Genomic DNA, 12,488 nt, shown 5'->3' on the forward strand with positions numbered 1-12,488 from the left:
TTGACGATTCTACGATCGCTTTATGAAGCAAGGCCCCTGCCCTAGATGAATCAAAGGCATCCCTTTTTGGACCCGCAAATAGTTTCCGCTTGACCTCTGGCATACAGACCAAGTTTAAATATTCTAACTAGAGACCACTTTAACTGCGAAGTAAAATGCTATTTTTCGTATTAGTCTAGCTGTTAATGATTGTCCCAGTTGTCACGTGCCTGTTGACAGCAGTTGTGGCTGACCTATAGAAAAGGGTATCGGAACAGTGAATGGTGATGTTGATTCCAAAGTTGAAACCACCGGATCAGTTTGCACAGAACAGAATTGTGAAATCAGCAAATGACCACACAAACTCAAATATCCAATCTGTATTTGATCGATAAATACTGAAAGGTCACAGGCTTATCGCACATAATCCATAGCTAGGGTAACATGCATATTATTGATTAACCTTTGGAATGCGTTTTCCTTGATTGCTTTTAAAAAGATGTGAAAAACGTATGATACCCCACATGTTATTGTACATCCCGATATTTCAGGAAGGCATTAGGTATAAACTGGTTTGATGGAGTGTAGTGAGATAGGATATATTCTCAGCTAGATTTGAAATAGAACCAACAGCTTTCTATTTTCTGCAAAACACCTTGCCGATATGTACTGTTTTGTTGCTGACTTTTAATTCCATGTTGATGGCTGGTACATGTAATTCGATCAATGTTCAATCCGCCAATGATCATTTGCCAGACATACAAAAAACATTTCCCCTTCCAATTTCTGCTACTTGACCAGTTTAACTCTAATGCCTCTTTGACGACAGTGACCCACGTGATAACAGGAAGAATGTTTGCCAGCAAGTCATTCACATTTGACATACAAATCCATAGAAATCATCATCCCCAGCCCCTCACCTAGCCATGAATTATGAACGGTCCCTAAGCTTTAAGAACGGCCCCTAAGCATTAAGAACGGTCCCTAAGCATTAAGAACGGTCCCGAAGCTTTAAGAACGGTCCCTAAGCTTTGAGAACAGCCCCGAAGCTTTAAGAACGGTCCCTAAGCTCTAAGAACGGTCCCTCAGCTTTAAGAACGGTCCCTAAGCTTTAAGAATGGTCCCTAAGCTTTAAGAACGGTCCCCAAGTTTTAAGAACGGTCCTTAAGCTTTAAGAACGGCCCCAAAGCTTTAAGAACGGTCCCCAAGCTTTAGGAACGGTCCCCAAGCTTTAAGAACGGTCCCTAAGCTCTAAGAACGGTCCCCAAGCTTTAAGAACGGTTCCTATGCTTTAAGAACGGTCCCTAAGCTTCAATAACGGTCCCTAAGCTCTAAGAACGGTCCGTAAGCTTTAAGAACGGTTCCTATGCTTTAAGAACGGTCCCCAAGCTTTAAGAACGGTCCCTAAGCTTTAGGAACGATCCCTAAGCTTTAAGAAACTGTCCTTAAGATTTAACAACCGTCCATAAGCTGTAAGAACGGTCCCTGAGCTTTAAGAACGGTCCCGAAGCTTTACGAACGGTCCCTAAGCTTTAATAACGGTCCCTAAGCTCTAAGAACGGTCCCTGAGCTTTAAGAACGGTCCCTACGCTTTAAGAACGGTCCCGAAGCTTTAATAACGGTTCCTAAGCTTTAAGAACGGCCCCTAAGCTTTAAGAACGGTCCCTAAGCATTAACAACGGCCCCTAATCTTTAAGACCGGTCCCTGAGCTTTAAGAACGGTCCCTAAGCTCTCAGAACGGTCCCTAGTCTTTATTAGGAGAAGGTTAATGAGTATTTTCTTCACAATTTGTCATTGGTCGATTTACAAACTTCGTGATAATAGTAATAGTCTTACCCTGGTAGGTTCCATCGGCCACGCTGGCAAAGGGTCATGCACATTGAGAACACCTTAGCTATTTCTTAACTCGTTCTTGGTTGAAATGCATTTAGTGCTATGAGACTTGTAGCAGCTCATGTTGGATATGTACACAAGGGGCAAGGTGGGCAAGCTGTCTAAGGCGCCGCGCTACTAAACGAAAGGTGCCTGGATCGAGCCTCACTTGTGACCGGGTGTAAAAACCTTGGAGCTAAAGTTACTTGCAGGCTCTTTCAGTGTTGTCACAACCCCTAGTGTGCAGTACACAACGTTTGGCACTTACTTAAACCCATTCAATTGATGATAGGTGACCAGATGGTGGACACACGAACACGTGCAGACACCTAGTTGCGGATATAGTAACGTGCAGTATCATTGGACAAAATAATGAGACTATGTGTCCCAGTTCACCCAGCTGCAAATGGGTACCTTGTGAGGATGAGGCTATGTGATAACTCACTGCGCCTAACAGGCTGCATGAGTTGAATACTCCCCAGGGAGTTGAGTTGGTTAAAAAGAATGCCAGAAAAAGACATCCGTTGATCAAGGGAACACTCCAGCGTCTGGAGCATGTGCTAGTTGCGTGGATATGTGCGCTGTATAATATGTTCGTCAGGATTACATCGTGCAAGGATGATACAAATGCATCCGCCAGTTCGTGTTTCTGGAGACAACTGTGATGAGAGCGTTGTCTCCTTTTCATGAACTATAGAGGTCATTCTTTGGACTGAACACGACCTACTGGGATTAAGCGTTATTGACGATGTCGCCATGTTTTGCTGAATTCAGATGCAAGGGTATTACTGGTACGAGTATAGGGCCTCTGGTGCGGGTGGATGTCGAGATTGGCAACTAAATGACTCAGATGATCAGTCACGGAACGTCTAAGAATAGAAGTGACAGAATCGCTTCCACATCCATCTCAAAGAAATATCTTATTCTGCATGGCTTGCATCGCTTTGATTGAGCATGGGTCAGTCGCTGGATTACCTGGTCCAGACTCGATTAATTACAGATAGCCCATTATACCCGTGAAGATCCGGGTTAGAACTGATCTTCATTAACCCACGCTTGTCGTAAAAGTCAGCTAACGGGATTGGATGGTCAGGCTTGCTGACTTGGTTGACACATGTCATCGTGTTCCAACTGCGTAGATTGATGCCCATGCTGTTGATCACTGGATTGTCCAGACTCGATTATTTACAGACCGCCTCCATTTACCTGGGATACTGCTAAGTGCGGCGTAAAACTGAACTCACTCACTCACAGACAGACATTATATGCAGCGTTAAATAAGCAAATAAAATACAATATCTCAAGTTCAAGTCATTTGAGTCCTAGAGATTATCCTGAACTGTTCGTGCAAATCGATTAGGGTAACCTTCCAACAAAGCGATACAACCTCTTAAATAACACAAGAAATGGGTTTCAGACATTGTACCCATTTGGGGATTCGAACCCGGATCTTCGGTTTGACGAGTGAATGCTTTAACCACTCGGCTACCCCATCGTCCCGAGGTGTTAACGTTGTAGCCTAGATTACACAAGGGGGTCTTTTAGTAAAGAACATGCTTGGATGCACTGCACAAGGTGTGAAATATACACACCAAAGGTGTCACATACACACCACGCCCTCACATGAAGAATGTTTTGCGACAGGAGAGGACATAAAAGATATTTATCCTCACAGTTTCCTCAATTTGCACTGAATCAAGGCTTTTTATATTGGTACTGGTTGATAAGGGCGTTTGGCTGACTGACTGACTGACTGAGTTTGGCTTTACGCCGCTTTAAGCAATATTCCAGCAACATCACGGCGGGGGACACCAGAAATGGGCTTCACACGTTGTACCCCTGTGGGGATTCGAACCCGGGTCTTCGGCGTGGCGAGCCAACGCTTTAACCACTAGACTACCCCACCGCCCCGATAAGGGCGTTTGAGCATGTACAAGGTGAAATAGTTCAGTAACCTGAAGTACTGAAGCGATTAGTTAACAAAGCATGGGACACTCCCTGTTTTCACAATACATGGACCCATGGAGATCAGAGTCTAGAATTTCGTAAGAGGCGACTAACGGGATCACGTGGTCAGGCCATGTTACATAACAAACACAAAAACTGACAATAAAAACAACAAGCGGAAACATGTAAAGTGTCGGTGCTAGACCAGAATACAGACCACTGGTTAAACAAGCAAACAAGCAAACAAGCAAACCAAAGTTGGAATGCGGTTTCGTGCCATAGTAATACGAAAATCGAACATCATTGTGGCCTGCGTGCCATCGATACTCCCAAAAGAACATGTTCATTATCGACATCAGCACTCTCATCTGCTGGTCTCACCTCCAATTGGGGCGGTGGGGTAGTCTAGTGGTTAAAGCGTTCGCTCGTCACGCCGACGGCCCGGGTTCGATTCCACACATGGGTACAATCTGTGAAGCCCATATCTGGTGTCCCCCGCCGTGATATTGCTGGAATATTAAACAACGAGGAGAGTTCTATGGATATACAACTTCTTTAATATAATATGAGCGTCGTTTCGGTGTAGCTACTAACACCGTTATCAAGCAAATGATGTACAGTGCTAGAGGCAAGGTATATATATACAACGTAAAGTTGAACAGTAAGTGATTGATGTTTGCACAATTATTGAGGTTGATGTACAAGGTTGGAGGATGTTTAAACAAGAAGGCAATTGTTACACAAACAGAATAAGCTATGGGGGATTATTGGGAGGAAGCCAGTGATATGACAGACAGGAGAATAATGGGATTAAGATTGCTTGGTGATGAGTTGGTTGTAGGCAGTGGGGATGTAATATCCTTGGTCTCTGTTCATGGCCGGTTGGAGTCTCTTGATGTGAATGGCTTCTAGTAGCTTCTGATCTTGTAGTGGGTAGACTCCAACCGGCCATGAACAGAAATCAAGGATATTACATCCCCACTGCCTACAACCAACCACTGCCTACAAACAGTGCTGCGTGTTTAACGTCTGGTTGACTTTTGCTCTGTGTAGTTTGGGTCTCGCTTACATACTTGGGGAGAAAATCCAGCCTCAGCAACGCGGTTTCAATCTGTGACAATGTCCGGCGCCAACGTCGACGTTGCAGCAAGAACGTGAAATATTCTGACCATACATAGCGCCGTGATGCCGCTTGTCTCGCTAATGACGTAAAAGTGTGTTCCTATAGCAGATGTCACATCGCTCTGTATTGATTCCCGTTCCTATAACATGTGTGTCCAACAATCGTCACTCGACTCCTCTGTGCTCCGTACAGGGTTATTGATGTGATGACAAACACATGGGGCGCGGTACTCCCATACCAGCAGATCAGCAAAAGATTTATACATTCAGTGCCCGCCTCACCTGGCCTTTAGTCATGGTACAGATGCCACCGTTACGTCTGGTCGATCGCCTTCTGTCGCCTAATGGATTGACGTCTGCCCGGAGAGCGGAAAGTCGGTGGTTCGATTCTCTTGTCGTGTCCTACCAAAATACATTACAAGATGCTATTTATTATCGCCCTGCCTGACGCTCGGCATTAACGGAATTAAACACGCAAGGGTGGGCACTCACTAGAATAAGTCCTCGCATATATACATGCACGTCAAAGCATAAATACAATCATATCGAACGCGACTGCCCGATCCCTTTAGTCGCCTCTTACGACAAGCATGAGTTGCTGAAGATCAATTCTAAAACAGATCTTCTGCCGAAGACCAATTGTAATCCGGATCTTCACAGGTGGAGACAAGCATAGGTTGTTGAAGACCAATTCTAATACGGATCTTCACGGGTTCCGGCAAGATTAACTCAAACGTGGAGTAAAGAACGTATACCATGGCATGCGTGTCGATGACAGCAACATCTGTTTCCAAGTCAATCTGTAATATTTATAGGCATTTATACGCAGTCACAATTGATGGTTTATGCTGGCCTTGTTGCAACACGGTTCCCTCCTGTGAATCACGAGGGAATGTATAGGAACCAGCTTGGGAATTGACATGTAAACGTCGTTCGTGCAGTCGAGAGACGGCGGTGATTGCGGTGTTGAGAGTGTTTGTGATACTGATGTATCCAGTGTCGGTGTTAAAAGGATGGATGAGAGATGGATGGAGGAGTGGAGGGAGGGAAAGAGGGATGGATGGATGGATGAAAGGATGAGAAATGGATAGATGATGGATGGATGGGTGGATGGATGGATGGGATGATGGGTGGATGGGTGGAGAAATGGATAGATTGATGGAGAGAGAAATGGATGGATGGAGAAATGGATGGATGGATGGAGAGAGAAATGGATGATTGGAGAAATGGATGGATGATGGATTGATGGAGACATGGATGGATGGACGGGTGGGATGGATGGATGGAGAAACGGATGGATGGATGGACGGGCGGGGGTGGATGGATGGATGGAGAAATTAATGGATGATGGATGGATGGGTGGATAGATGGGTGGTTGGATTGATGGAAGGAGGAAGGATGGGTGGAGAGATGGATGGATGGTGGATGGATGGATGGAAGGAGGGAAGGATGGATGGAGAGATGGATGGGTGGATGGATGGATGGAAGGAGGGAGGATTGGTGGAGAGATGGGTGGATGGATGGATGGAGGGAGGGAATGTCAGTTATATAGTACTAGCTGACATCCCACCAATATACAGTGTACGGATTCTGAGCTGACCAGTCCATGTCTTATCCCGTCAGTCAGTTGTAGTTGGTTTGTTGTTTAGCGCCGCATGGCTCTGGACCAGATATTCCAGTGATCAACAGCATCAGCATTCATCTACGCAACGTGGATACGATGACGTATGTCAACCAAGTCAGCGAACCTGACCACCCGATCCCGTTAGTCGCCTCATACATCTTTTGAAGTGTTAATAGGACAGTTTTAGTTATAGTAGAAGTAATAGCAACGGTAGTAGTGGTTGTTGTAGAAGTACCTCTTGAAGTTTTACCATCACAAGGGTTACGTACTTCAGCGTGCAAACAGCCATATGTCTGTTAATAATGTCCTGTTTGATTGTATTGACTTTAGACGCAGCAGTAGCGGTAATAGTGAGTGAGTGAGTGTGGTTTTACGCCGCTTTTAGCAATATTCCAGCAATATCACGGCGGGGGACACCAGAAATGGGCTTCACACATTGTACCCATGTGGGGAATCGAACCCGGGTCTTCGACGTGACGAGCGAATAGCGGTAATAGCTACAGACATTGTTATAGGAGTTGTAATATAATTCGTATTAATAGCGCAGTGGTTCTCTTAGTCAAAACACTTCCACCGTTCACCCAGCAGAACATGGGTACCAAGTGGGATAATTAATATAGGTCTTAATCTTCTAGCGCCTCACAGGCAGTTTTGGTTATCCAGGGTAATAATGTCCATCACGTATGCGGTTAGTACTACATAAGCCTACTTATTATTGTTGTTATTATTTTTATTACCGGAGATATAGCAAGATGTGTTTGGTATCGTTGGAAGTTTTTGTTTTCCCAATCCAATATTCCAGACTTGAAATTGCCAGGAAGCATGTCATTGTGGTTCGTTCCCATGGTTACAATGCTATTTTCAGAGATTATGACTGCTTAACCTTCACAATATGCATGCGAAGATTCAAACGAGAATGGGACCAGACAGGAAGCTATCAATTAAGCAGTGATAAACACACATAAGAACACATGCGCATTCTGTAAGGAAACTGCACCTGCGGAGACACTGACTACCCCCTGCCTTCCTTTTACGAATTCACAAAAAAATTGTATACCAAGGCTTGAGAACTGAATTGAAATTATGGTTACAGCTTCTGATCCAGACTTTTGAATTCTTCCCTCTCCTTCTTTTCTTTGCTTAACGCCACACTCAGCAATATTCTAGCCATATGGCGGTGGTCTGTAAATAACCGATTCTGGACCAGACAAGCAAGTGATCAACATTATGAACATCGACCAAATGTGATATGATGACATGTGTCAATGAAGTCAGCGAGTCTGACCACCCGATCTCATCAGTCGCCTCTTGCGACAAGCATGGGTTGCTGAAGACCATTTCTAACCCGGATATTCACGGGTAGTTTTGAAATCGTTTAGATGATTTATTTTTGAGAATTATGATTAAGCAGAAATTTCATAAGTAAACATACGCTGCTGTAGAATGGAAGGTGGGTGTTGGCATTAACGAGTCAAATAAAAGTCGTTTTGCCAATAACGCGAAACAAAACGGTACGTATATTTGCAGATTGTTTATCAGAATTTCCTTGCACAGGTGCACGTATGGTTAGATGAAATAACACTTTTTTTGTAGATGCGCTTTGTGAGTTATTTGTATATATAAACAATGGTTCTTTGTGGGTAATTGTTCTGCGTGTTTATGCTGTATAAGTATACACCCTGTGTAGGCATCGATCTGTGACCTTGCACCGTGTGGCTTCCCCGTGGAGAACACTAACACAGTCGATACCTGATTGATTTGGACGTGACATCTCTCAACCAGCTGATTGGTTGATTGAGAGAATATAAAACACACGTCCCTGTTATTTACGTGTATACAGACATACGATGAGGACATTTGGATGGTTTCTCGTCACCCTGTCCGCCATCATGGCGGTCACGTCAGCGCGTGTCATGTCGACGATAGAATCCGCTATGTTGAGACAGGATATCAGTTCTCAGGTAAGCTGGTAGACTAGGCCTTGGTTAGTCTCTGAGTATAGAGATCGTGACGTGATGAACGGGATACGTTCACTCGTGGCTACGTCACTCGTGACAATATGACGTTTTCACGTCCCTCGTGACAATTTTACGTTTTCGCGTCCCTCGTGACAATATTACGTTTTCACGTCACTCGTGACAATTTTACGTTTTCACGTCATTCGTGACAGATACATCAGATTTCATTAGACACTTGAAATATTCTATAAATATATATATAATGTGCTTCCAATTTTGTTTCATTAATATTAAACATTATTAACCCGTGAAAATTCGATTCTAACCTGGAAACTAAAGACTGTTCACAAACAGGTAAGACGCACCGCGCTACTGTATCGATGGAATGTTGGCGTTAAACAGGTTACAAACAAATAGTATTCGAAACTAGATATCCAGACAACGCAGTTGCTACGCTATTGTTTATTGTTGTTTGCATAAGATCAGCTCTTATATGCTATCCATCAAACGTACCTTTTGGTCTTAGCGTGAACGTGAAAACTCGGTCCTGGCACACAAACATAGAAGAACCACAAACAAACATGGCGGGCCGAAAGAAAAGATAAGGCCTGATTGAGAAGAGTCAGTGAGCACAAACACATTTGATATACCACTGCCAACCCAGAGAAATATCGACATTTGTACATAAAATGTACATATTCCAGCAAAGCTATTTCCACAATGTGTGAATTTTAATTGTTGGCTAAACTGAACAATTTAAATAAATAGAAACAATCCAAAGTAACCCTATGTGACCCTGAACGAGGACAATACAATACAAAGTAATCAGATATTGTGGCAAGGGTAGACAACCCATGGCTAATACGAAGTAACCCTCAACAATTTATCCCCTGGGAATATCTTTCCCACCACAGTTTTAATCACAGAATATTTGTGAATTTTAATTATTGGCTAAACTGGCTCTAAACTAAACTGAACAATTTAATAAATAGAAACGATCTAATGTAATCCTATATGACCCTGAACGAGTACAATACAAAGAAATCAGATATTATGGCAAAACGAATCGAACAAGGTGACGAGCGAACGTTTAACCACTAGGCTATCCCACCGCCCCCAAGAAAAAAACATGTAACACTGAACAATTCAACGAAATAGAAACGATCTAAAGTAACCCTATATGACCCTGAACGAGGACAATACAAAGTAAACCGATATTATGGCAAAACAAATCGAACAAGGTGACGAGCGAACGTTTAACCACTAGGCTATCCCACCGCCCCCAAGAAAAAAACATGTAACACTGAACAATTCAACGAAATAGAAACGATCTAAAGTAACCCTATATGACCCTGAACGAGGACAATACAAAGTAAACCGATATTATGGCAAAACAAATCGAACAAGGTGACGAGCGAACGTTTAACCACTAGGCTGCCCCACCGCCCCCAAGACAATAACACGTAACGCAGAACAATTCAACGAAATTATAGGAACAATCCAAACTAACCCTAATGTGATCCTGATAAAAGACAATACAAAATAATCAGATATTATGACAACAAGAACAATTCGTGGCCAATCAAAAGAAATCCCTACGTGATATTGCAGGAATATTGCAACAAGCAGCGTAAAACTAAAACCTCACTCACTGTCGTCATGATATGACTGGAATATTGTTGATGTGACGCAATATTCAACTGGCTCACTCTCATACTGGATAATTTAAAGCCCCTGAGGGGGTACCATAAGACCATTGAGTCAAAGAGTGTTTTGCCTACCACAGTTGTAATGGCAGTATATTTGTGATTAGTAATTATTGACTAAACTTGCGATTAATCACAAGCAGATTAAAATAACAGATTGTAAGTAATCGGTCCCCAGTTTGGTTGCCGGCGATATATAGCTCGATCACATATTACGTTGTTGAATAAGGGTTTAGTATATTAAACTAATTTCAAACTATATTTAAATATAACCTGTGATACAATAGATGTTATTCTGTTATTCGATAAATTTAATTTTGTGAATTAATGTAAGTACGAACATATTTGTTCTGAATGAATGACTGGCTGGAATATTGCCTATGTGAGGTAACATTTCAACTTGCTCAGACACTTACTGTGCAATTTAACGCAATAAAACAAATATCCAGATATTCCTTGAGGATCCCTAAACAAAGACAATCCAAGACAACCAAAGTAACAACTAATAATCTACAATCACTCCAAACTAACACTGAACAATCTAAAGTAATACATCTAATAAATTACAATCACTGACAATAAAACACCAATCAACAGATATCAAGGTTGTTACATCCCTACAGCTTACGATCAACTAATCAAGGCCAATCAAGAATAACCCACCCTTTGTCCATCTGACTTCAATCATCTCTCTAATCACAACAAACTTCCTTATATCAACGCACTGTACATCAACTTCTTCAATTGTGTAAACCTTAATACCCGCCATGTATATATTTCTCCTTGTTGCACATGTTGTTTATCACTTGCTTGATAACGTTCTTAATTAGGGTCTACACCGAAATGTTGCATCTATTGTAGTAATTGTCTATCCATTAAAATGTATTCCTCTTAATACAAACCCAGTCAGTATACAGTAATATAAAAGCTCTAAAACAATAAAAAGAAACAAAAAAACACAAACAATAACAATACCGAGAGTTATTAAGTAGCTGAGAACAATCCCGAACAATCCAAAGTAACCTGAAACAATCGGGATCAATCCAAATATATTATTTTGTCCGTGACATCCCTCGTCACGCTGACTTGATTGGTAGCGTAGATCTAAAACACACATTTCTATTATTTAGGTGTACAGTGACACACACGGTCAGGCAAGTGTATGTTGCAGTGTTGTATATGTATAGACTCACTCACTCACTCACTCACTCACTCACTCACTCACTCACTCACTCACTCACTCACTCACTCACTCACTCACTCACTCACTCACTCACTCACTCACTCACTCACTCACTACCACTCACTCACTCACTCACTCACTCACTCACTCACTCACTCACTCACTCACTCACTCACTCACTCACTCACTCCTCCTCACTCACTCACTCACTCCTCACTCACTCACTCACTCACTCACTCACTCACTCACTCCTCTCACTCACTCACTCACTCACTCACTCACTCACTCACTCACTCACTCACTCACTCACTCACTCACTCACTCACTCACTCACTCACTCACTCACTCACTCACAGGATCAGTGACATAAATACTTTAACAATGCATAGGCCAGGTAATGCCATAACCTCAATAGCTCGTTCGTGTTTCCAGGTAATCTGCTTAGAATACGAAAGAAAACCAACCAAAAACTGCGCTTGGGTTGCTGGACTCAACATCTTCGCCGATCAGCTGATTGACGGGGGCAAAATCATCGCCTACAAAATCCAGTGGAAGAGTAAAAGGTGGTCCACCTGGTATGTTCCTGGCCTCAACGACATCTCCAGGACCTACAACCCCAGCGACCACGACTGCGACGTCCTAGAGTTCAAGGCTAACAGCATGAGGAGAATGTGGTCGTTGTTTTATGACCACACCCATGTGTACATCATCTGTAAGCCTTGAGTGATGAGTGCAAATCCAGGCTTGGCGGATGAACCATTTAATGCCACATATTTACAGTGTGATTGTTTCAAAAAGACAAATGAATCATTATCAATCAAACTGTTACTTTGAATGAAACATATTGTAGGAATTCTTGAAGCGGTCTTGGTGTTTGTGCTATATGCAGCATGGTGTCATTGGCAATCGACGTTGTAAGACAGAAGGCGGCAGTGTACAGCGCACAGTTCGAGTGGGTGAGTTTAGTTTTACGCCGCACTCAGCAATATTCCAGCTATATGGCGGCGGCCTGTAAATAATCGAGTCTGGACCAGCAATCCAGTGATCAACAGCATGAACATCGATCTGCGCAATTGGGAACCGATGACATGTGTCA

General features: G+C 42.9%; 1 protein-coding gene across 1 annotated transcript; it reads left to right on the top strand.

Moving 5' to 3' along the window:
* The first annotated feature begins 8,370 nt into the window (after window positions 1-8,370).
* LOC124274764 lies at window positions 8,371-12,250 on the top strand. Its single transcript, XM_046710135.1, has 2 exons — window positions 8,371-8,506; window positions 11,825-12,250. Exons 1-2 carry the CDS (start codon window positions 8,393-8,395, stop codon window positions 12,113-12,115), a joined length of 405 nt encoding a protein of 134 aa, XP_046566091.1. The 5' UTR covers window positions 8,371-8,392; the 3' UTR covers window positions 12,116-12,250.
* The last annotated feature ends 238 nt before the right edge of the window (window positions 12,251-12,488 follow it).

The sequence above is a fragment of the Haliotis rubra genome, unplaced genomic scaffold (assembly GCF_003918875.1).
Source record: "Haliotis rubra isolate DU_JTF1 unplaced genomic scaffold, ASM391887v1 Scf194, whole genome shotgun sequence".
Taxonomy (NCBI): domain Eukaryota; kingdom Metazoa; phylum Mollusca; class Gastropoda; order Lepetellida; family Haliotidae; genus Haliotis; species Haliotis rubra.

Coding starts and splice junctions, on each gene's coding strand:
- LOC124274764 (XM_046710135.1), top strand. CDS start 8,393: ATGAGGACATTTGGATGGTTTCTCGTCACCCTGTCCGCCATCATGGCG. Junction 8,507..11,824: donor GACAGGATATCAGTTCTCAG/GTAAGCTGGTAG, acceptor TCGTGTTTCCAG/GTAATCTGCTTAGAATACGA.